This window comes from Rhinoraja longicauda, chromosome 6, assembly GCF_053455715.1.
Source record: "Rhinoraja longicauda isolate Sanriku21f chromosome 6, sRhiLon1.1, whole genome shotgun sequence".
NCBI classification, from domain to species: domain Eukaryota; kingdom Metazoa; phylum Chordata; class Chondrichthyes; order Rajiformes; family Arhynchobatidae; genus Rhinoraja; species Rhinoraja longicauda.
This window is the reverse complement of record NC_135958.1, coordinates 1,854,351-1,880,349: the sequence shown is the minus strand read 5'-3', so window position 1 is coordinate 1,880,349 and position 25,999 is coordinate 1,854,351. Positions and strand designations below refer to the sequence as shown.

Sequence of the window (25,999 nt, the reverse complement as noted above, 5' to 3'; positions counted from 1 at the left end):
ACTTTTCAGGAAATAAATTGTCCATCCCAGATAGTTTTCCTTTTCATTAACCCAACGTTGCCTATTCCCCCCCCAGTCCGTTTAATATTAATTGACAGCCCCAAGTAAGTCAGGGCCTCCTGTCAGCTCGTTAAAATCCCAATGTTTTAGCGCTATAATATTGGGTGGGGAGCAGGCTGTCACCATTTACAAGCATTCTTGTCCTTACTCGCTTTTAATTCTAATATTAAAAAGCAATTGCTTTTCTCGATGAGTTTCAATTTATGTGGAACATGTGAACATTGCAAAGATTCCAGTCAGTTCATGTATTTGTCGCTGCATTGGCTTCACCTCTCTTTTTGTACCCCAGGCATAAAATGAGTATACGTACGCTTCTGGAGATAAAGCAAAAACTGTTTTGATTGGCTGCAGATTCTATAATTAGTTAGTGGCAAGTAATTGTACATCTGTACACTGTGGATGGCTCAACTGTAATCATGTATAGTCTTTCTGCTGACTGGTTAACACGCAACAAAGGCTTTTCACTGTACCTCGGTACACATGACAAGAAATTTAAACTAATTGGTGTTCCCTCGGTGTTTAAAACCTACCAGTATAGCACAGATATCTCAAATGGCAACGAGGTTGCAATAAACAAAATAACAACTTGCTATGCCTCACTTTGAGCATCAAGAATTCTCAAGTCTTAAATCAGAGTTGAGGCCAAGTCATTTATGCCATAGAATGAGACGTACGTACACTTAAAATACTCCAATTTCATGTGGCAAGCAGAGATTTCCTAAATGTTTTTAAACCCACTCAAATTCTACGCTAGCTCCCCGATAATTCAGGGTGTTAACGCAACACCTTTTGTGATGCAATGTCACGTTGGCCAGGAGCTCCTACTTTAGAATGCCAGGCTCAGCTGATTATGACGATGATACAATTAGTCCGTAAATATCAAGAATACTGAGGCAGAACTAAAGGGGTTTCAAGCAGGGCTCCAGCTCATGTTTTCCAATTCCAATTAAATCTGCTGAAAAGCAAACTGGTTAAATGTTGGGCGAGGACTATCACAGCAATAATTTACATTATTTCAGTTAGTACATGCAGCTGCACGGCTATTTTCTAGCATGCAAATCCTTTGTGATTTTTAAAAATAATTAGCCCAGATTTGTGTACAATTCTCTTACAGTGATCGTGGAATTATATATCACCCATATCAAGGAACACTGTAAAATATTGTTAAGATTATGCAATGCTATACATTATATAAATGCAAATGCAGAGTGTGCTGCTTTACAGTGATACTTGAGGACATGTGAAAAAATACCAACCTTTAAGCAACACCTCCAGTATTTCAAGAAAAAATTCAATCATAAATATTAATATAAGTTATGCCCATTACAAATTTACAATAATTGCCTGAATTAAATGATTGCCAGCAAGACATTTCTGCTTTTACATTTTGTTTGATATTATTATAAGACAGTTATGAACTTTAGGAACTAAAAGCTAAAATTAATAGTACATGAAGTACTGCTATAATTTCCAAGTAGTGGAGAATTGCAACTCTTGTGGCTGAAGGCAATGACCGAGATCAATACGGTATACTTGGATTTCACGACATTTAAAAACCCATCACAAATACACCTGTTCCCTTCTGCAACAATTGGCTTTAATGTTTATGGGAATCTATTTATGATAAAGGTTTTTTTAAGGAAAAAAACTGCAAATACTTACAGGCAAGTCCGTGAATGCTATTCCTGAAAAGAAATTCACAGACAAAAGATATTAATAATTATTCACAGATGCAATACCTGAAATCTGAAACATAGATTGGGATGTTTACAGTTTTGGGTTTCTCAGGTCAAAGCAGAAAACCACAAATCAGATTGCTGGGCACTTCTGAGTGTGCGACTCGCCCACTCAGGCAGGCATATTCATGAATATCAAACAGCTTTTTTAACATTATTTGTGTAGAATTTTACTGTCCTTATGAGACCCATGAGAAGACTGAAGCAGATCTTAATCAGAGTTGAGGCCTTCTTCCAGCATTAGTCAATAGACAATAGGTGCAGGAGTAGGCCATTCGGCCCTTCGAGCCAGCACCGCCATTCAATGTGATCATGGCTGATCATTCTCAATCAGTACCCTGTTCCTGCCTTCTCCCCATACCCCCTGACTCCGCTCTCCTTAAGAGCTCTATCTAGCTCTCTCTTGAATGCATTCAGAGAATTGCCCTCCACTACCTTCTGAGGCAGTGAATTCCATAGATTTACAACTCTCTGACTGAAAAAGTTTTTCCTGATCTCAGTTCCAAATGGCTTACCCCTTATTCTTAAACTGTGGCCCCTGGTTCTGGACTCCCCCAACATTGGGAACATGTTTCCTGCCTCTAACGTGTCCAACCCCTTAATAATCTTATATGTTTCGATAAGATCCCCACTCACCCTTCTAAATTCCAGTGTATACATGGTCACGGTGTTCTCCCTCCTTGGACTGATGCAGGAGAGTCTGCAGCACCTATCTTTTTCTCGACTGGTACATGTTTAAAACATTTATCCTTACTCATGTACATCTCCCTCCTCTAGCTACTGTTGACCTCAGTATTTTCCTGAATATTTACCCTACCTGACCCACCCATCTTCTATTCACATCCCTGACCCTATACACTTCTGTCCTGATCTCACCCACCATCACCTGCCTGCTTCGGACCCACATTATTTGCTGGGCTCACACTTCACTGGCCTGATCATTTCCTCCACACTCCACCAAAATATTCTGCTGAAATGCCAAATGTTACTGCACACAGCACGTTGCAGTTAGTTTGCAGTAGAATTTAATAGGCCAATCTAGGAAATTAGTTTTAGCCAGTGGGTCATAGTTTGGACATCCGTGATTTGGATTCTGCAATGCAGAATTGACAATCGCTTTTTGAGAATTCTGTCACAAGATGGCACTTTTTATCAATGCACAGAACTTACAACAAAACCTATCCTCGATAATCGGCAAGGCCTTTTTCACTTAGACAGAGAGGACCAGTCGTTACTTTTGACATGTGTGTGTGCACTATATCTAGTAGAACTAACACAGTCCATACAAAACTGCTACAATTTCTTGGGAGCTTACCCTCGAGAAACTCAAACAAAACCATACTTAACAAGTAAGTTCACCCTCCATTTGTAGCAAGTTAATCCTGAGGAAATGGACAAGATACTGCAGTATCGCAAGTAATATCCTTACTTTCTGACCAATAGATACGTTTGTACTGTCATCTCTTACTACTGTTGCTCTGGGGTGACTGGGTAGGACTCAAACTCATTCCCTACAAGAGAATCTTTTTATTCACACTGCAGACAGGATTCACAACACAATGGATTGGAAGATTGCATATGTATCATCATATGGCATCTGCAATATCTGACACTAATGGTGTGCGCCTGACAGTTTAGAACTACTGTAATTGCAAAAAACAATGATTCGTGCCAGCTCATTTTACTAGACTATTCCAATAACTTCAATACTTTATGAAGTTCCACAGTTCAGCCCGGCATCATGTCCGGCACAAACATTGTGGGCCGAAGGGCCCGTTCCTGTGCTGTACTGTTCTATGTTCTAAAATGATGCATTGAATGTGATCTGAAATAAAACAAAATAGCAAATGCTGAGAACTCAGCAGATCGGGCTGCTTCTATAAAAAAAGTGAAGTGGGTCCCAACCTGAAACATCACCTGTTCATGTCTTCCATAAGAAAGACTGGATAGACTAGGTTTATACTCGCAGGAATTTAGAAGACTGAGGGGGGATCTTATTGAAACATATAAAATTCTTAAGGGGTTGGAGAGGCTAGATGCGGGAAGATTGTTCCCGATGTTGGGGAAGTCCAGAACCAGGGGTCATAGCTTAAGGATAAGGGGGAAGTCTTTTAGGACCGAGATGAGAACGGTTTTTTTCACACAGAGAGTGGTGAGTCTGTGGAATTCTCTGCCACAGAAGGTAGTTGAGGCCAGTTCATTGGCTATATTTAAGAGGGGGTTAGATGTGGCCCTTGTGGCTAAAGGGATCAGGGGGTATGGAGAGAAGGCAGGTACAGGTTATTGAGCTGGATGATCAGCCATGATCATATTGAATGGCTGTGCAGGCTCGAAGGGCCGAATGGCCTACTCCTGCACCTATTTTCTATGTTTCTATGTTTCTGCCTCATCCGCTGAGTTACTCCACCACTTTGTGGGGTTTTTTTCCTCCATAAAAACAGTTAATGTTTCAGGTCGACAATTTGCTGAAGGGTCAAATGACCTAAAAACTTTAACTTAGTTTCCCTTTCCGTGGATGCTGTCTGACCTATTGAGTGCTTCCAGCGTTTTCTATTTTATTTTAGATTTCCAGCATCTGCATTATCTCACCTGACCCCAAGATGCAGAGCCTGTATATGGACACAGTAGTCCAGATGCAGCCTTATCATTTGTTTAAAGTCATTCAGCAGAGGTTCATTGTTTTACCAATTCTAAAGCTGAGGATTCCACATGCTTCTTTAGTAATTTTTTTGCATAGACTGCCCAACCTCAAATGTATGTGGCTAGAGAATTCTATAAAATTGGTCAGCAGTTTGGAAGAAAGGAAAATATGGAAGCTGTTGATTGCCTTTACATTCCATTAAGCTTTCTGCCAACTGATTATACTGAAATACTGGTAGGGAGAGATAAAGTACATTCCTGAACTATCCTGCACAGAGGAAAATAAATTGTGAAGACTAAAGGTGCGAATACCTGTTTAGCTGCTGCCAACCGTTATGGGTTCTGCCTGTACAGTGCACACACACAGACTAAAAGGCCACATGCCACCAATCTTAAGAGCAGCTTATTCTATTGCAAGCTAATCAACATTCCTCATTTGGCTAACATCATTAAAATTTGATATGGTTTTTCAGTTTTCATTACAATCTCATGGAAAAAGTTGCTTTATGTGTGATGGTAATATGCACTTATTTTTGAAAAAATGCAGTAAGGCATCATGTAAAATCTTTCATCTTTTGCCCATCAGATTTCAACATTATAAACATGGGGGGAAAGGCGCTAAATACAAGTGTACATTGTTGCTCTTCTTGCAATAAGACATTCAGGTGTTTGAAGATTTATTCAACCATCCTTTAAATTCTAAACTCAGCATCAATACGACAAGTACTCAGTAAAAAAAAAGTGTCATGGATGTGAAACATTCAACTCATAATTTACATATAATTGAGCACAAGTCTGTCATGTCAGTAATGCAGTACACCTGCTAAAATTTGCAGGATGTTCAAAAATTATCTAAACAGCTTCTTTCATAAGAGCTTAGATCACAAAACAACCTGTAATAAATAGTTGAGAGATATTCAAATGAAAGATAATCATAACCAGAGCAGATTGATATCATATCATATCATCATATCATATCATATCATATATATACAGCCGGAAACAGGCCTTTTCGGCCCTCCAAGTCCGTGCCGCCCAACGATCCCCGTACATTAACACTATCCTACACCCACTAGGGACAATTTTTACATTTACCCAGCCAATTAACCTACATACCTGTACGTCTTTGGAGTGTGGGAGGAAACCGAAGATCTCGGAGAAAACCCACGCAGGTCACGGGGAGAACGTACAAACTCCTTACAGTGCAGCACCCGTAGTCAGGATCGAACCTGAGTCTCCGGCGCTGCATTCGCTGTAAAGCAGCAACTCTACCGCTGCGCTACCGTGCCGCCCTTATCATGAGAATCACATGGTACTCGTTCCACTGTCATCCTATTGAGTTTCACTGTCTGCATAACTCGTTATCACCAAGCCCACAGCCAACAATATACCACTGTGGGCTCCACTTTTCCTTGATTATTGTTACTTTTTGCATATCTTTCATTAATTTGTTCTATATCTCTCTCTCTATCATAGTCTATATCTCTTGCTTCCCTTTCCCCTGACTCTCAGTCTGAAGAAGGGTCTCGACCCAAAAAGTCACCTATTCCTTTTCTCCAGAGATGCTGCCTGACCATCTGAATTACTCCAGCTTTTTCTCTGTATCATGAGAATCATGCTATTAGCCACAATCTTGCTTTTCTGTCACAAACTAATTTTCTAGTCAGTGATTCTTTCCAGCAAATTTCGGAGACAGTACCAAATCCTTTGTAATCTTGTTGGCTTGCTTGACTCAACGCTAAGATTCTGCCACTATACCCTTTCCACTATGTAGATATTACAATAATCCTAATATTGCCCTCAGCCACATCCCGGCTTGTGGCAATTCCTTTCTATGCTTCTAGGCATGTCGAGGATTCCAATCTTGCAAGTTAAACTTGCTCTTCCAAACTTATTTATTTTAACTACCCATGATTGTGGCTCATGTAAAATTATGCACGATAATGAGACACTGAGGTAGATTTTAGCAACGTTAGAAGAACCAGATACACAAAATCGCTTTTTATGGTCCTGGCTAATCTTCATATTTCACAGGAAACCAGACAAAAGCTTGTACAAAAAACTAAATATTAAAGATTATATAGAGAAATAACCAAGAATTAGATCTCAGTATAAATAGCTCCATTATGCATTTACCATCAGCAAAAGCAAAACAGGTTGACTAGATTCATTTGGTGATCAGTTTTTTTTTTCCCCACCCGTTTTATTTTTTTGAAATTTTCCCCTTTCTTCATGTTCTCTTTAATCAGATGAGTTTTAAGCTCAGCATTTTGTTTGTTGTATTCTTACTGCTTGTTAGCAGGTAAATTTTAGTGCACACAATAATAAATGAACATGGAGATCAAATAGGCCACGCACATACCCCATGAATAGTGCTGAAATAGCTCAAACATAAAGCTCAGAAAGACTCATGACCTATTGTGGACTCGAGGCTGAATTGTGGAGAGGCAACCAATGAAGTGTTGAATTGAACAGTCAAAATAATACAACCTACGTCAGCAGAAATTGTAATCAAACTGGAGGACGTTCTGGTCAGATTGAACTGTGTACCCTGTCTCTTTTCTGGTTGCTGAGGTACTAAATAAGACAATGAAGTACTGAAAGGTAGGGAAAACATTGTTTTTCCCAGTTGGAAAGGATATGCCTGGAAGGATTTTATTAAGGTGTGTAAGAAAGTTAAAAGTATGGTTAAAAAAAAAAGAATTATATCTTGTAAATTTGTAATAGCAAACAACTTGGGCACTAATTCAAACTAATAAAACATCATTGTAAAACTGAAGATAGACACAAAGTGCTGGAGTAACTTAGCAGATCAGGCAGCATCTCTGGAGAAAAAGGATGGGTGACATTTTGGATCGGAACCCTTCTTCACACGCTGCTTCTTAGAGTCTGAAGGAGGGTCTCAACCCGAAACGTCACCCATCCTTTTTCTCCAGAGATGCTGTCTATCCCGCTGAGTTACTCCAGCACTTTGGGTCTATCTTCGGTATAAACCAGCTTCTGCAGTTCCTTTCTACACATCGTTTTAAAACTAATGGAAAATTCTTAGAAAAGTATCTTCATAAACCATCTGAATCTTACTGAATACTGACGTGAAGGAGTTTTATGGGTGGATGAACTAAAAGCATTCAAATTACTTCCTCCACTCTAAATGATAGTTCAAACAGCTGCCAAAATCCCAACATTGTGTTGCAACATCCAATTCCAGGCAGCAGAGGGAGCTCTGCAAAAGCTACAGTGTTTGCTTGCTCTTTGGATGATACAGTACGTTCAGTGACTTCAATAGGGCGTGATGATCATGGAATTTAAGCAAAAGCCTCAACTTCAATGAAAAAGTACTAAATCCTCAACAGGAAATCAAAATTGTGTCCTGCTGAATGAGGTTTGGGAGGAAAAGGCCGCACATGCCATCTTATGCTTTAGGAAATCAATACATGGGCTTGTTTAAAATACATTTTGAGATATGTCGGCTACTCAGCCCTTGAGCATGTTTCTCCAGTCAATTAAATCATGGTTGATCCGTTTCTTAATTCCATTTATCTGCCAGTTACATAACAGCGAATGTCTTGACTAAAAACTTTTAAGCTATGCCTTTGTGGGTGGATTTTCTGTTTTTATTTCAGATTCCAAGAAGCCACTGTACTTTAGTTTAATAATAAGTTTGATAAATTTAGATTGATGATGAAGAGGCCACTGGTTCCTCCAGAGACAATCATCCTGTGCAGGCCTCTGGTAAATAGCAACATTACTCAGTTAAAATAACTCCAAATTAGTTTTTTAAGGAAAGGTGAGGTGGTGGTTTTGCTTTGGAAGGATAGACTTGTATAAGTGCTAATGCGTAATATTACACTCCATAATCAAAGACAGAGTGCGTCCGACGGGTCACGATGCACAAGTTCATGCTCAAAGGAGGCAAAAGCATGCCTGACCTCGCCCTTATTCTGATCAGCACTGCAGTCTAGGGTCCTTCTGCTGCTGGACATTGAGGGGCAGAGTTTGTAGGGGACATCCCGCAAACAAGGGAATGGATATCCGCTCACACAAGGGGTGAGGACCACTTGAGAGGCACGGGTGTTTTGTGTAAATAGGTGCAAACACTGCTGAGTATGAGACTTTTGAATGCATGGAGCCAAAGCACGTGGTCACCAAGTATCGTTACCCACTGAGGTTCTACCTGTCTCCGGTGTTGCAAACGTGGGCCTGGAACCGCTGCCATGTAATGTGCCAGTCAGCTGGACATCCCCGCTCCACCGCAACTTTGTGGACAGGTTCTTCCAGTCTAACATCTTTGGGGACAAGTCCATCAGCGCGGAACATCCCGCAGGCACTAGGGCTCGATGAATCCTGTGGCGTGGTTTCCCAAGTAGACGGCAAAACTGACCACCAGGTGGTGCCGAACGATGGCTGCCTCGCCAACCAGCTGTCTTGTCTTTTGTTGCTTTTAGTTTGTTGTAAAATGTATGTTTTAGTGAACCTTTAGTTTTTGGATTATGTGGGGGGGGGGGGGGGGGGGTGCGAGGGGAAACTTTTTTTATCTCCTTCCTCGCTGGAGATGCAACGTTTTCCTTATCGTATCTCCGTCTGCACTGCGACCTAACATCATGGAGTTGGCGGCCTCTTGCTGGGGATCGACTTGGTGAGCTCCAACCGCGGATTTAACATCGTGGAGCTCGCGGTCCCTGGTCCCTCGCGGTCCCTTTCGGGAGCTCCAAGCCACAGGAGCTTCGACCGCCCCGATCGCGGGAGCTTCGATCACCAGCTGCAGGAGCTTCAATCGCCCCGACTGCAGATGATTCAACTCCCCCGACTGCAGGAGAAAAGGAGGGAAGAAGATACGACTTTATTGCCTTCCCTCACAGTGGGGTGTGTGGAGGAGCCGCTGTGGTGGATGTTTATGTCACATTTTTATGTAGTTATGTGTCTTGTTGCTTTTTTGTTATGACTGTATGGCAAATCAAATTCCTCGTATGTTGCAAAAGATACTTGGCTAATAAATTACGATTATGATTATGATTATGAAATGCGTCATTGTCTGAATTCATCAACAGACACCAAGACCTTGTTTGGCTGGTGGTGATAGTGGGCATCCCAGTCAGATCCTTCCTGTACTTTCAAAGGACTCTCTGATGTACGGGCAGATCCCAGGACCACATTCAGAGAAGAACATCAAGTGTTGCTGGAAAATCATTAACTCGGTGGAAGATGCTCTTTGGTCTGCCCAAACCTTGCTGGCTTCTCAGCACAGCAGGATGGTTGCAAGGGAATGTTGCCGAATGGCCCATTCCAGACAGCAGGAGTGCATGCCGAGGGATACGCTGAAGCTCGTGCAGTCAATGCCGAGGCTCTGTGGGGGAGGACCATAGTCTAGGGTCCTTTCGCTGCTGGACAAATTGGGGAGACCCCTCATGCAAATGGAAGGGTATCCCCTCAAACAAGGCCTGGATAGAGTGGATGTGGAGAGGACGTTTCCACTAATGGGAGAGCCTCGGACCAGAGATCACAGTCTCAGAAATAAAGGACGTTCCTTTAGGAAGGAGACGAGGAGGGATTTCTTTAGTCAGAGGGTGGTGAATCTGTGGAATTCACTGCCACAGAAGGCTGCAGAGGCCAAGTCAATAGATATTTTTAAAGGCAGAGAGAGATAGATTCTTGATTAGTACAGGTGTCAGGGGTTATGGGGAGAAGGCAGGGAGAATGGGGTTGAGGGAAAGATAGATCAGCCATGATTGACTGGCGGAGTAACTTGATGGGCCAAATGGTCTAATCCTGCACCTGTTACCCAGAGAGTTGTGACTCTGTGGAATTCTCTGCCGCAGAAGGCAGTGGAGGCCAATTCACTGGATGTTTTCAAGAGAGAGTTAGATAGAGCTCTTAGATAGATAGATAGCTAACGGAATCTAGGGATATGGGGATAAAGCAGGAACGGGGTACTGATTTTGGATGATCGGCCATGATCATATTGATGGCGGTGCTGGCTCGAAGGGCTGAATGGCCTATACCTGCACCTATATTCTATGTTTCTATCATTTATGAACATGAAAAGGGGCCGCATGAATAGCATGTTGTTTGTATAAAGATAAGTGCAAACACCACTGAGTATGACTCTGTTGAATGTGTAGACTATTAATTGTATAGACACTGTGGTGGTGGGCCGGATCTCCAACAACGATGAGAAGGCCTACCGGGAGGAGGTGGCTGATCTGGCACTCTGGTGTCAAGGACAATAGCCTCCTCTTGAATGTCACTAAAACAAAGGAGCTGATTGTGGACTTCAGAAGGGCTAAACATCCAAGGACGTACACGCCACTGGAGATAAATGGGTCTACTGTGGATAGGGTGAGCAGTTTTAAATACTTGGGAGTCCGCATCACAGAGGATCTGACGTGGGCAACGCACATTGCCGCACTGGTGGGTAAGGCTAAGCAGTGCCTTTACCACCTTAGACAATTGAGGAAATTCAGAGTGTCTCTGAGGATCCTTCATTGCTTCTACTCTGGGGCTGTAGAGAGCATCCTGTCCGGCAACATTACAGTCTGGTTTGGGAACAGCTCTGCCCAGGACAGGATGGCCCTGCAGAGAGTAGTGCGTTCGGCAGAACGCACCATGGGAACTACACTCACCCCCCTGCAGGACCTATACATCAGGAGGTGCAGATCCAGAGCAAGCAAGATCATGAGGGACCCCTGCCACCCCAGTAACGGACTGTTCCAGATGCTACGATCAGGCAAACACCTCCGCTGTCACGATGCGAAAACGGAGAGGATGAGACGGAGCTTCTTCCCACAGGCCATCAGGACTGTCAACTTTTATAACCCCAGAGACTAAATTTTTGTCGACACTAATAGTAACTTATTAACTTTATTTATATGCTGTAACTGTAATTCTTTTTTGTGCACAACCCGCAGGCATTGCCACTTTCATTTCACTGCACATCGTGTATGTGTATGTGACAAATAAATTTGACTTGACTTGACTGAGAATGTATGAAGAGTTTTTGCAGTTTTGTATATATTTTCTATTCTGACTAACATTTATTTTTGAGAAAACAATGACACTCCATATTCAACCAGCCGGCACAGACAGATACATAGCCACTCAGATATGAACTGATTTCCACTGCCTATCTGTTCCTAGTTACCAGCTCCACCAATGACCTCTGGAGTTGTACTCATCTAATTCTGGCCTCTCGATCATCCCCAAATTTAATCATGCCAACCTTCAACTGCCATGGCTCCAAGGTCAGGAACTTGCTCTTTGCCTCTCTGTTTCTTTCTTTCTTTGTAAAACTGTATCAATCGTACCACTTTTCACTTTTTTGTCATTAGCCATATTATGTTTTCGTGCGGCTCACCATCAAATCATATTTAATATCACATCTGTGAGGTGTCTTATGATTTTTAAGATCATAAAAAATGGAAAGAATTGAGCAATTTGGCCCCTCAAACTTGCTGGAGAACGTCTTGGCTGATCCAATTTTCCTCAAATCTACTTTACTGGCCTTTCTGCAAAACCCTCGAATCCCAGATTGATTTTCTCAGCTTTCAGTCTTTTATGTGGTAATGAATTTGCAAAAAAAAAAATGGAAGCCTTCGAGAGAAGAAATTATTAATCTGAATCCTAAATAGGCATTGCCTTCATCTGAGATATTGCCGTCTGGTCATAAACTCTCCCATGAGGGGAAGCATCCTCCCAACATTTACCAAGTCAAGCCCATTTGAATAAGATCAACACATTCTCTAAACTCTACCAAATGCAGAGTCAACATGTTCAGAGGTTCTGCCTGGAATCAAGACCTTCAGCCCACTGAGTACACACCGACCATCAACCACCCACTCAACAAGTTCAACGTTATCCCCGTTTTGTATCCAGCACACCAGGGACAATTTACAGAAGCCAATTAATCTACTTTTTTGGAATATGGGTGGAATCTGGAGCACCTGGTGAAAACCCAGGCGGTCGCAGGGAGAACGTCAAACAGCACACAGACAGCATCGTGTTGCATCCCATTACTCCATAAACATTATGAGAGTCTCTGCCTCCATCACCTTTTTAAGCAAATTCCAGACCATCCAAAAGATGTGTACGATGTTGAGATTGAAAGGGAAATCACAGCTTTAATGAGCATAGAAGTGTGAGGCAAGCATCATGTACATGAGCCCTCAAGTGGTCTGCAGCTAGTATCAGCTTACCTAAACTGTGGCCATTCTTTGTATAGAAGCAGGTATTGTTTATGAGGTTAACACAGCAACCAATGACATCTCCAGTGGTGAAAGTGGGGCCATATGGCTGTCCTGTGCCTGAAGAGCAGAAAGAATGTCCGTCGTCTCCATGGTAGCCATACGAATGCTTGTCCCAACCTGCAAAACACGGAACAGAGACAAGAAAGAATTTAAATGCATTTCCATTAAACAAACAAGATTGGATAAAAAGTATCATTACTGTTAATAATTGCCATTTCACTCTTGGCAGCTAGCAGGAGTTTGCCGCTCAGTTAAAAGAACAAACTGTCAATTGATGTAAATCATGCAACATAAATTCACCATTTTCAAAAGATAACGTTTTGGCTGTAAAACCTACATCATAACAGGGAAAGAAAGCTAAATTAGTTTTAAGGTGCAGAAAGGGTGGAGAGCAATTTCGTGAAACAGTAAGGATGATTATTTTTCTTTCAATCACTCACTTTCACCCTACAGTACATAGGTTTATTGCACAGCATCCATTAGAAACACATTCCAATAAATTGAGACATTTCAATTTGATAGGGCAGGTATACAAAGTACCCTATAAAAGGCAATACTTGAGGCACAAAAGATGCTCCATAAAAAACCCCAGGTTTCTTCAAATGCCAGATGTCACTCAGTTGATAGGACCCTTGTCACTGCATATGTGAATTCCAGTCTTATTCCAGTAAATTGGGTCAAATATCTGCACTAATACTCCAGTGCAGTACTGAGGGAACAATACACCAATGAATTCGAGAAATTAAATCAAGGCCTGACTAATTCTCCGGTGTACACATAATAAAACCCATAACATTATACTGACAAATGTAATATTCTGGTGAATGGACAATATTTATCTCTCAAAATCATTTAAAAATATTGAATTCCCATCATTACACTGCTGTTTGTTAGGGCATAAAAACACAAATTGGCCCCCATGTTCCCAACATTATAATAGGGACCATAATTCTAAGCTAACTTCATTGATTGCAACTTTTTTTAGGACATCCTCAGGGTGTGAAAGAGTTTGCACAGGTTGAAGTCTTATTTTCCCCATGGGTTCATTATTAGCTCTTTCCCCTCCTTCCATCCAGAAACAAAGTCCTTGTATGGATTTACAGGACTTCAAGAAGATAGCTAATAATCAAAGGCCCACACCATCCTGGCCACACTCTCATCTTGGTGCTACCATCGGGAAAGCGGTACAGAAGCCCGAGACCTGGTACCTCCGGTTTCAAGGTGTGTTGGAAAATAACTGCAGATGCTGGTCTGAAGAAGGGTCTCGACCTGAAACGTCACCCATTCCTTCTCTCCTGAGATGCTGCCTGACCCGCTGAGTTACTCCAGCTTTTTGTGATACCTCCGGTTTCATGGTAGCTTCTTCCCATCAACTATCAGGCTCATGAACCACACTGCACAACCCCAATCACCCGCCAAACTACTGTAGACTTTGTAGATTGCACTACGTACTTTGGTTACACTACTATCATTCGGTAACCTAGTATTGCTCTTTAATTTGTAGTTTATTGATTATTGTGTATTTATTTGTTACGTTGTCGTGTCAACATGCCTGTAACGATCCAGCAAATAAGAATTTCATTGTTCCGTGCTCGGTGCATCTGGTAAATAAACACTCGTGGTTCTTGTAGTCTTCCTTTAAGATCAAGCTAGGGTCAGCGCTCCCAGGAGGAGTGAAATGGTAAGCCGGAGGGAGGGAGGGATATAGCTGGAAGGGGGCGGGGGGGGGGGGGGAATAAAAGAGAAATGGTGAACTCGGGGAAGGGAGATGAGTATGTGAGGAAGAGGAAAAGAGCAGAGTGACAGGGCAGGTGGGCTTTGGCGAAGAGAGCGCAAGTATTCGGCAGAACGGCCATCTTGGCTAAGCACGGTCTCACCAATTGCAACTGTTCTGTCCTTGGCCACACTGAGGCCACAGGTAAACTGGAGGAACAACATCCCATACTCCGCAGCTTACAGCCCAAAGGTATGAACACTGATTTCTTCAATTTCCAAGTAATACACCACTCCCCCCCACCTCCCTCTCTTTCCAGTGCTTCCCCACCATGGTGTGCACACATTTCTCCCTTCATCTTCCACCCCCCCCCGCCCCTCAGTAACCCTAGTACTTTCCCTTCCTTCGAATTCTCCATCACAAGTCCATTTCCTTTTCATTTGCCCTCTTCCCCATCCTGTGCCTTCAGCTATCTCCTTCCCTCTAGCATTACATTTCACTCCTCCTCTTCTCTCCTTATCGGATAACCTTGTGTCTCATTTTCAACTCTAGCCTTTGTTGTTAACTCCACCCATCTGCCAATCAAACCCTTCCCCTTCATCTTAATCCACCTATCACTCGTCAGGCACTGATCACCCCCACATCCATTTTGCAGCTTTCTCTGCCCTACTCTAATCAGTCTGAAGACGGGTTCTGACCCGAAACTTTGAGTTTATTCCCTCCGCAGATGCTGCCAGTTCCTCCAGCGCTATGTTTTGCTCAAGATTCCAGCGTCTGTAATTTCTAGTGTCTCACTGACGACAGAGTACAGGTTGGAGATAGCTTGATACCATGGTGTCAAGACAACCATCTCTCTCCCAGTGTCACCAACACAAGTGAGCTGGTCATCATGTTTATGAGCGGTGTGGTGCCCCGGTCTGTATTGATGGTGCTGAAGGGGCGATGGTCAAGAGCTTTACTATCTGCGGTATAAATATAAGCAGCAGTTTGTCTTGGCCCAGCCACACTGATGCTGTGGCTCAGAAGGCACATCAACGTCTCTACTTCCTCTGAAGCCATTGAAATCCTCCAATGTCTCTCATGACTCTCGCCAATTTCTGCAGACCCACCATAAAAACGCGTCAGTTTGGGAGGGCAACTGCTCTGCCCCAGAAATTGTGAAGAGTTGTGAACACAGCCCCAGTCCACCGCGTAAATCAGCCTCCCCCCCAGTGACTTTATCTATAATTCACACAGCCTCGATAAAGCAGCCAACACCCCACGCACACCCTGGTCATTCTTTTTTCTCCCCTTTTCTGTTGAGCAGAAGATACAAAAGCTTAAAAGCACTTACTAGATTCAAGAACATCTTTTTCCACACTCTAATCAGTCTCTTGAATGGACTCCTCATATGTTAGGGATGAATTTCCCAATCTTCTAATCTACTTCTTTTCAGCTCTTGCAATTTTTTATCTGCACTTGCTCTGTGGTTATATCACAATATTCCACGCTGTTTATTTTCTTTTTTCCACTACCAGATGGACTTATGTACAATATGAAGATCAGCATTTGCTACACACCTGGTTCAGTAGCAGGAAGAAGAGAACCCAGTAAATATCGCCAATGCTTGTCCATTAAATACCAGGCTTAAAATACCGTGATCATTTCATAAAAAGAGTAAAGAACACACAAATCCTGCCTGAATAGAGCTTTATTGAATCTGTGGCTTAGCAACATCCGAGGCATGGATTCCACCTTTCCTCAACATTAATTTCAGTTATGTTGATTTACTAAGTATAACTGATAATTGATTGTTTATTTGTTTGTTTAATGTGTCCATAAAACCTCAGCTTGTAAGAATTTAATTGTTCCGATCCCAATGAATATGACAATTAAAATAGAGCTTTGAGTCTGCCGCTGGCAATATCTGAGGCATGGACTTCACCTTTCCTCAATATTAATTTCATTTCGACAAGAGCCAACTGGACAGCTCTGTCATCCGGCAACCGTGGTGTCATCCGAGTAAATGGAGTAGCCAATCATGCTGATGAATTCTCTCACATAGCAACTCATGAAAAGTGAAAAGCTCTCAATTTTATCTCATTTTCACACGGCGTAGGAGAATAAAAAGATCAGCACATACACATCTGTTTGAAAAGCTGAAATATCATAAGCATTAAAATATTTTTCAAGAATCATGGTGAAACTAAGTAAGAATATACATTATTCCCTGCAACCTTTTTTAGCCTTGAAAAACAATGTTTTTATAGTGTATCTGTGGATTCTAATCCCCTCAGAATGATTATTTATTTTCAAATACATTTTTGGGAGGATTTTATGTTTTGTGGATTTTACTCACTGCAATATCTAGATTTACAATTAACTACCGACTTCACAATTTACTGCCAGTGACTTAGTGAGCTGCTCACTATCAAGCTCGGCCAGTCTTTTGACTCAGAAAGCAATCTGTTCCCAACTCAGCTAAACAGGAAATTAAACCTGAACATCGAAGACCAAAAATTAATTGCAACAGCAAATCCATGTGGTATATTAGGGTTCAATTAGTTGCACAGTTCCCCAGTCAGGTGTTCAAATACAAAGAAACAAATGTATGCAACATCCAAGTCCATCTAATTCAAGATAACAACTTGCCAACAAAAGACAAGCATATATTCGCTGCCATGTAGTTATAAAAGGCAGCAAGGGCACACAAGTTTGAACTAACGGGTGGACTTAGAATTGTCAGCCGTCTATAATAGATCTGAAATTCTGCACAGTACTTGTTAGCTAGAATAAACTGAACATATTAATGCAGACAGTGTACAAAGAGTCTAGTCACAAGATGATGAAAGGTGTCTGATTACACAGTCCAATACAAACACTCTTCACAGTAGGCTAAATATATCTCCTGACCAAATTAGTACTTATTAGCTGCAGCAATGGAGCTCTGCTGCAGTGTGACATTAATAAAACCTCCACTGGATACCACTACATGTCAACAAATTCACTGACGACAGAGAGGGCTAAGGAAGCATTGCATTCCAATCCAGGTGCACATTTCCACCATCTTCAATGTATCTCTGTAAGAAGCTGACTGAGACTCCGTTATTACAATGGAACTATAAAAATCCAAATTCATAAGAAGTAGTCCACCTGAAAACATGTTCTCAAGCCCACTTGCAGCATTTAAACAATCTTCTGAGGTGGTTGCTCAGAATTGAGCTTCCACTCCAGTTCTGTGGATCACAGTCCTGAAATTCCCGTCTGTCACTAAGAATGTTACATTTCTTCCAAGGAATCAATGGGACCATTCTTGAGTTGTTCCCTGTGTCCACCCGATGCTTAAAATAGAGTGTCAGTTTCAGAAGTGCAGAGTTGGACTAGCGAGTAATATGGTCTGCCTATCGGAGATGACGGTGCACAATCTGGGCATCAATGCTGGGAATGTTGGCTAGGAGAGGACTATGGCTGCGGTTCACATCCTGCCAGTAGCTGGGAGAATATCAAGCCGACAGCTCGGTCATGTTTCTCCAGTGGGCTAAGGTGCTGATAGCAGGTATTCCATGCCTCCGAAGTATCACTTTGATTTGCAGTCAAGCAGAAGGTGCAGTCTCTGGCACGCCTCAGAAAAGCAAACCAATGATTAGAAACTCAGCCACCCATTGTGCACATCTGCAAACATCTGCTCAAGATTCCAGCAACTGCCATTTTACTGCTCCAATGTGAAAACTTCTCAAAGTATGCCTACTTTGTTGACGTTCACCCTCTCCCTCAGACGAGAGTTCTGTGAGACCATTGCTCACTGCTGCCTCTCGGTGATTCTTGTTGCTCTGCTAGTTATCCACCTATCACTTGCCAGGCTTTGCCCCACCCTCACCTCTCTTTTTCAGCTTTTTAACCCCTACTCCAGTAAGTCTGAAGAAAGGCCCCAACCTGAAATTTTGCCGTCAATTCTCTCTCCAGATGATGCCAGATACAGACATCGTCCTGCACTTTATGTTTTGCTCAAGATTCCAGCATTTGCAGTTTCTGGTGTCTTCATTCACTGTCTACTTTGGCTCAAGGATTAAAATCACACCAATATGGAACAAACAAAGAATAAAGATGAGTTTCTGCTTTCGGTCATCTTTGAGAAGGAGGTTCCACAATCCTTCACCTCTGATGGAATGATGGAATCAAAGCTTTTATGAGGTAAATATAATCATGCAAGGTTTATGGTCTACGATGCAGCAGTGATGCCTATCCTCCTGAAACAGAAAATACAACAGCAAGCATTCCAATGCACTAGAAATTTACCAACAACTGTCCCCTCACTATCTTCCCAATCTGGTGCGGTGATTTCCCTTGCAAACTTGGTTGACACAAAATCAAAATGGCCACATGCCAACTCAAATACCAGCCTTGGTTGCAGACATCTCTGCTGAATTCTACTGGCCTGGAGATGAGGTGTGAAAATGCGACCATATAGTTGTTCAGGATCCATACCATGGGGGGGGGGGTCGTCTGATAAGGAACCTAGCAACATCTTTTCCTCTGGAGTCACCAGTTAGATTTGTCCCTTTTCTTGAAACAGATCCAAATAATGAAATCTGTTACTGTCACTGTGTAAACTATGGGAGATAAAAGACTAACGCCTTTAGTTTTAGTTTAGTTTAGAGATATGGTGTAAACAAGCCCTTTGGCACGCTGAGTCAGTGCCAAACAACGATCACCCATATACTAGTTCTATTCTGCACACTAGGGACAATTCAGAAGCCAATTATCCCCAAAACTTGCAGGAATCTTGAGCACCCGGAGAAACCTCCCCAGATTACAAGGCGAAGGTACAAAGTCTGTACAGACAGCACCAATAGTCAGGATGGAACCCGGGACAGCGAGGAAAGGGTGACGTTTTGGGTTGCGACCCTTCTTCACACTGGGGGCGAGGGGAAAGGGAAACGTCACCCATTCCTTCTCTCCAGAGATGCTGCCTGTCCCGCTGAGTTCCTCCAGCATTTGTGTCTATCTTCGGTGTAAACCAGCATCTGCAGTTCTTTCCTACACATGAATCGACGTTACATTGGATCTCGACCCACAAAGCTGCAGGTCCAGTGCTGGGGATTTGCCTCAAACCATGAAGAAGGAAGAAGGAAGAAGTCTGAAGAAGGGTCTCGACCCGAAACATCACCCATTCCTTCTCTCCAGAGATGCTGCCTGTCCTGCTGAGTTACTCCAGCACTTTGTACCTGTCCACGTTCTCCACAGAGATGCTGCCTGACCCGCTGAGTTACTCCAGCTTTTTGTGATGCCTCAAAGCATTGATTCAAACTGAGCTTTAAGCCTTCAAAAGAAGCCAAGACTATGTCTGATTTGCTCCCTGTTTGACATGGTTCAGGTGCATCCTTTTGACCTGCCAGTCCCCCCTCTCTCCATTCCCTCCTTTTTCCCCCTTCCTCTTTATTCCTCTCCCAAACTCAAAAACTTCAATTTTTTGGAATATCGTCTGAAATTTCTTTCCTGCATTCTTTTAACCTATTTCCGCTTTTAATTGTGCAGCGTCTGCTTACTGACTCTCAGGATGAAAGGCAGCTTTGCTGCAGGATAATCAGGTCTGCGACCCCTCCCCCCCACCCAATCTTTTTCTATCAGTCCTCTTCATAACCCTCATGAAATTTGCAGACATTATAGAAACACAGTTCCGACAGTGCAGGAGACAATTCAGTCCATGACAAGCAAAAATAAGTCAACCTGTCCAATCCTGTTTTATAGCCTTGTCAGTTATGGAACTTCAAGTGACTTTCCCCCTGCTGAAATGCATACATCTCTCAAAATGCAAACTCTCGCATGTTTTTAAGTTGAAGTTTAGTTTAGTTTAGAGATACAACATGGAAACAGGCCCATCAGCCCACCGAGTTCACAACGACCATTGATCACCCATACACCAGTTCTATCATCCTACATACTTGGGCCAATTAACCTACAAACCTGCATGTCTTGAACGTGGGAGGAAACCGGAGCACCTGGAGAAAACCCAAGCTATCACAGGGAGAATGTACAAACTCCACACACTGAGCACCCATAGTCAGGATTGAATCCAGATCTTTGGCGATGTGAAGCAGCAGTTCCATTGCTCTAAGTGGAGGAAATTCTATGCTTGTTGTCCTAATGTACCATGTGTTGAACGTCTAGTTTGTAATCAGGAAAGCTCAATCATACAATTTGTAATAGTTCTCAGATAACCAGTGTAGTAAGGATTCCATCTACACATTTCAATTTTGTAAGAGATATTGGATGAGAAATAAATTACAGCAAAACTTCAATAAACTGGCATCTGATTGTTTGCAAATCCACATAGTCCAGCATCTGTCTCACTCATCTGTCTGGAACGTGAGCAGGGAGCCAGAGTGCAAATGGGGTGTGGGCCAGAATCGGGGGTCCGGGGTGTAGTTGGAGCAGGGGTCCAGATGGAATGGGAGCAGGGTTCTAAACACTGGAATGGAATGGAATGTAGATCAGTTAGCAGCCAGAGTACTTGGATATTATATTTTCCACGTTCACTGGAAAACATATTATATTACCAAGAAACATGTAAAAAATAAAAATAAACTAAATAAGTGCTTGGATATTAATAAGAGTAACATCGAACAATCTGGAAACTCTGCTGTCTGACATTACCAAAGTCCCAAGGAAACCAGATTTTTAGAGTTTAAGTAGATTTTAAACCAATAAAAATAACAAGAGGGCTTAAGATATTAATCACTGTAGTTGTCCACAAACACAATGACAATTCTCACTGTATACCAATAGCTCCCACAGGTGCAGGTTTAAAAATTCCAACAACAGTGGTGGATTCAGTTTAATCATTTATACGTATCCCTTTCTTAAAACTTAAACTCAGAAAAACAAATATAATTACATGTTTAGTCTTCTATGAAAATTATTTTTGTTAGTTAACTTACACCGATAACTGTAATGTGAATATTCTGTCGCAGTTGAACAAGTAACAGATCGCTGTTCTAGCATGTACTGGAGTTGGCTGTGGCTTAAGCAAACATCCTGCTCTAATCATCCCTGCTTATGCAAGAACTGGAATGTCATACTCCAAAATATTTACTGAGCAGATGTGCCATTTGAACGTACTTGGTTTGCCCGTAACTCGAGAGGGAACAAGGGGAAAAACAAAACACTGGCAGGTTACCTTGTCCTCTGCAGCTCCCTCACAGGCAAATAAACACGGGAGCTGTGATTCCAACAGCAACAAGGTAGAAAGGGAGAGAAGAATCAGTCCATAACAATACAAGACAACGTTTTGGTGAAACAAGGAACTGCAGATGCTGGTTTACGAAAGAAGACACAGCTCAGGTAACGTCTCAGGAGACCATAGATTGCCGACCTTTTGGGGCAGGAGAAGGATTCCGACCTGAAACATCATCTATCCATGTTCTCCTGAGACGCTGCCCAATCCACTGAGCTACTCCAGCACTGTATCTTCTCATGTTTTAACATTTAAAAGGAACAGAGGCACACATTGATAAGGTTCACGACTGTGGGATGTGCTGGATCGACAAGTCCGATCCACGGCGGCTCCACCTTGCACCTTGCAGGACTTGGAGGAGCTGTTGCTAATGTTTTGGTGCCAGATACCACAGGACACAGTTTAAGAATAAGGGGTAGGCCATTTAGAACAGAGATGAGGAAAAACTTTTTCAGTCAGAGAGTTGTGAATCTGTGGAATTCTCTGCCTCAGAGGGCAGTGGAGGCCAATTCTCTGAATACATTCAAGAGAGAGCTAGATAGAGCCCTTAAGGATAGCGGAGTCAGGGGGTATGGGGAGAAAACAGGAACGGGGTACTGATTGAGAATGATCAGCCATGATCACATTGAATGGCGGTGCTGGCTCGAAGGGCCGAATGCCCTACTCCTGCACCTATTGTCTATTGTCTATTGAAATCCTGAGTACCTAGGAAAAGATTTCACAATTAAGAGCAATGTGGAATCCACTGTGGTGGATGTTTATGCTAACCTTTATGTGGTTGTGTGTCTTGTTGCTTTTCACTGAGTATGGCTGTATGGTAACTCAAATGTCACTGTACCTTAACTAGTACATGTGACAATAAACTGACCTTGAACGTACTGCAAGGTTAAACAGCGTGTATGGTTTCTCTTCTTTAGCACAAACTGCTGGATGACTACACGTTAATAGTATCATTGCTTGGTCCATCATGAATCCTGGTCTCCCCACCGTGGGAAGGATCCACAGGAAGTACTGCCTACAAAGACCCACACCATGCTGGCTATGCCATCTATTTGCTGCTATCTTCGGGAAGAAAGTAAAGTGGCCTGAGAACCATTCCCTCCAGTTTCAAGCACTGCTTCTTCATCAACCACCAGTTTCCTGATCCACCATGCACAACACCAACAACAACCCATACTTATCACTGAATCACCACAAACTTTGCACTACTATGGTTATTCTACGTACTTTGGTTTTTGCACTACCATGGTCTGGTTACTACTTAATAACAGATAATAACTCAAGGAAATACAGATGCTGAAATCTTGAGGAAAACACAAAGTGCTGTTGTAACTCAGCGGGACAGGCAGCATCTGTAGAGCGAATGGATAGGCGATATTTCTGGTCGAGAAAGCTGGAAAAAGAGATAGGAGCAGGACAAAGTCTGGCAAGTGATGTATACTGATGAGGGAGGTTTGATTTGCAGATGGGTGGGCAAAGGTTCAAAATGAAAAGTAGACAATAGGATGTCAGGTAAGAAGTGATGAGGAATGAAAGGTAAAGCCAGAGGGAAAGACATAGGAGGAAAGGAACAGGGAAAAGGGAGGGAAAAGTGGGGTGGGATAGTGGGAGAAATCAGTGTGCATTGGGGTGTGGGGTAGCACTGGAAAGAGAGGGGTATAAACATTGAATTCTCCAATTTTAAGTAACACCCTTTTCACTCTTTCTTTCACTCTTACCCAACCCTGATGCACATCCATTTCAGGTTTTAGGTGCAGAGTGAGAGAATTAAATCACAGATCTTGAACATTCTTGTCAATGTTTCATTGGGATACTGGTCTGTTCAATTCAGTTGCTTCGAAAGTGATTTTTGAGTTAAATATCAATTGGCCTTGTTCCCTTCTGTATTTCTTTCCAAATGGCAAATCTTTTGGGGTGGGCTGATGGGAAGGGGGTGGGGGGGGGGGGGGGGGGGGTAGAAATCACTGGAATAGACACCATCAGTCTACAAAAAGTTAAAGCAGAGATTAGGTCAGAATAAATTATTCTTGGCCTCCTAAAGAATCAGTCAAAATGTACTAACCATCTACAACCAAGGTTCCAAAAGAATTTAGACTCAAAAAGCTGGAGTAACTCAGCGGGACAGGCAGCATCTCTGGAGAGAAGGAATGGGTGATGTTTTGGGTCGAGACCCTTCTTCAGAATTTGCTTTGTTGAGTACAGCTGCAACAATCACAAAAGCAGCACAAGTGATCCACTTGATTAATGTCTCAACACGTGATTCAATATACACCCTGCATTCACCAGACCACATAATACAGAACGTACCACAGGCAGCCAGTGAAATTGTCCAACAGCATTTAACTGGTAAAAATCACAGACATGCAGCAAAATCATGTCACTCTCACCTCCAATTCATGTCCAAGTCATGACCAGAACAATTTGTACAAAGAGTTCCACACTCATGTTTGTGCTGGGTCAACATCAGTGCAATCCTTATTGAATACCATTACCAGAGGACTGCTGTTGTTGATTCAAGAGGGCCTCTTAACAATTTTATCTGAAGACCATCCAGGCTGAGCAATAAATGTTAAGTCAACCACCTCCTGGGAAAAAAGATTTTTCCCTGGAATCACTTTTCCCTGTTCTCTGATTACTTAATAAAATAATTTATGGAATGATGTGGAAATGTAGCAGATAATGCTCTTTGCAAATTCCCTCAACAAAGTGGGGCTGAACTTCCTTCTTGAACCAAAACAGTCTTTACAGTGAACATACACTGATGAGCCAAAACATTTTGACCACTGACAGGCGAAGTGAATAACATTGATTATCTTGTTATAATGGCACATGTCAAGGGGTGGGATATATTAGTTAGCAAGTGAACAGTCAGTTCTTGAAGTTGATGTGTTGGATGCAGGAGAAATGGGCAGGAGTAAAGACCTGAGCGACTTTGACAAGGGTCAAATTGTTATGGCCAGACGACTGGGTCAGAGCATCTCTGAAATGGCAAGGCTTGTGGGGTGCTCCCGGTCAGCAGTGGTGAGTACCTACTGACAGTGGTCTGAGGAAGGACAAACCACAAACCGGCGACAGGGTGTTGGGCGCCCAAGGCTTATCGATGCGCGAGGGCAACGAAGGCTATCCCGTCTGGTCTGAACTGACAGAAGGTCTACTGTGGCACAAGTCACAGAAAATTTTAATGGTGGTCACGGGAGGGATGTGTCACAATACACAGTGCATCGCACTCTGCTGCGCATGGGGCTGTGTAGCCGCAGACCGGTCAGAGTGCCCATGATGACCCCTGTCCACCGTCGAATGCGCCTACATTAGGCACGCGAGCATAGGAACTGGACCTTGGAACAATGGAAGAGGGTCGCCTGGTCCGATGTCCCGTTTTATTTTAGATCACGTGGATGGCCGTGTAAGTGTGCGCCGTTTACCTGGAGAAGTGATGCCACGTGGATGCACTGTGGGAAGACGACAAACCGGTGGAGGGAGTGTGATGCTCTGGGCAATGTTCTGCTGGGAAACCCTGGGTCCGGCCATTCATGTGGACGTCAATTTGACACGTGTCACCTATCTAAACATTGTTACTGACCAGATACAAGTTTCATGGCAATGGCATTCCCTGATGGCAGTGGCCTCTTTCAGCAGGATAATGCGCCCTGCCACACTGCACACATTATTAGGGAATGGTTTGAGGAACATGATGAAGTGTTCACGGTGTTGCCCTGGCCTCCAAATTCTCCAGATCTCAATCCGATTGAGCATCTGTGGGATGTGCTGGATTGACAAGTCCGATCCACGGCGGCTCCACCTCGCAACTTACAGGACTTGAAGGATCTGCTGCTAATGTTTTGGTGCCAGATACCACAGGACACCTTCAGGAGTCTTGTAGAGTTCATGCCTCGGCGGGTCAGCACTGTTTTGGCGGCACATGGAGGACCAACAGCATATTAGGCACGTGGTCATAATGTTTTGGCTCATCAGTGTATGTCTACCATGTTACTCTGCAGGGGCCTTCTAAGACTCAACAACATTCTTAACTTAAACTTTCATCTTATAACAACCAGGAAGGGGGCATCTGGTTCACTAGGTCCATGCCAACTCCCAACAAAACAATCCCTGTCCTTTTCCCCAGTCTAGTTCTCCCTCAAGACTGAAACAGAACTGAGTTTCAGTCTTGTAGAAACAAGGAACTGCGGATGCTGGTTTACAAAAAAAGACACAAAGCAACCAGGCAGCATCACTGGAGAACATGGATGGATGACATTTTGTTTGGAATGATTGTGGGTGGGAAGAATGCTGGAGAAGGATAGGGAGAACAAAGACTGGCAACAGATGGATACAGATGAAAGGGGGTTTTAATAGATGGTTGGACAAAGACCAGAGATGAAAAGGCAGAAGGTGTTAG

At 42.9% G+C, this 25,999-nt stretch overlaps 1 protein-coding gene across 3 annotated transcripts in view; it reads right to left on the bottom strand.

The window, feature by feature from the left end:
- ranbp10 (RAN binding protein 10) overlaps positions 1 to 25,999 on the bottom strand; it is a 103,891-nt gene that overhangs the window by 26,528 nt on the left and 51,364 nt on the right. For all 3 annotated transcript variants that reach the window (XM_078400330.1, XM_078400331.1, XM_078400333.1), the window contains exons 4-5: positions 12,626 to 12,793; positions 1,723 to 1,745 (exon numbers count right to left, since the gene is read on the bottom strand). In XM_078400330.1, the coding sequence (XP_078256456.1) occupies positions 1,723 to 1,745; positions 12,626 to 12,793 (191 nt within the window). The remainder of the gene's footprint in view (positions 1 to 1,722; positions 1,746 to 12,625; positions 12,794 to 25,999) is intronic.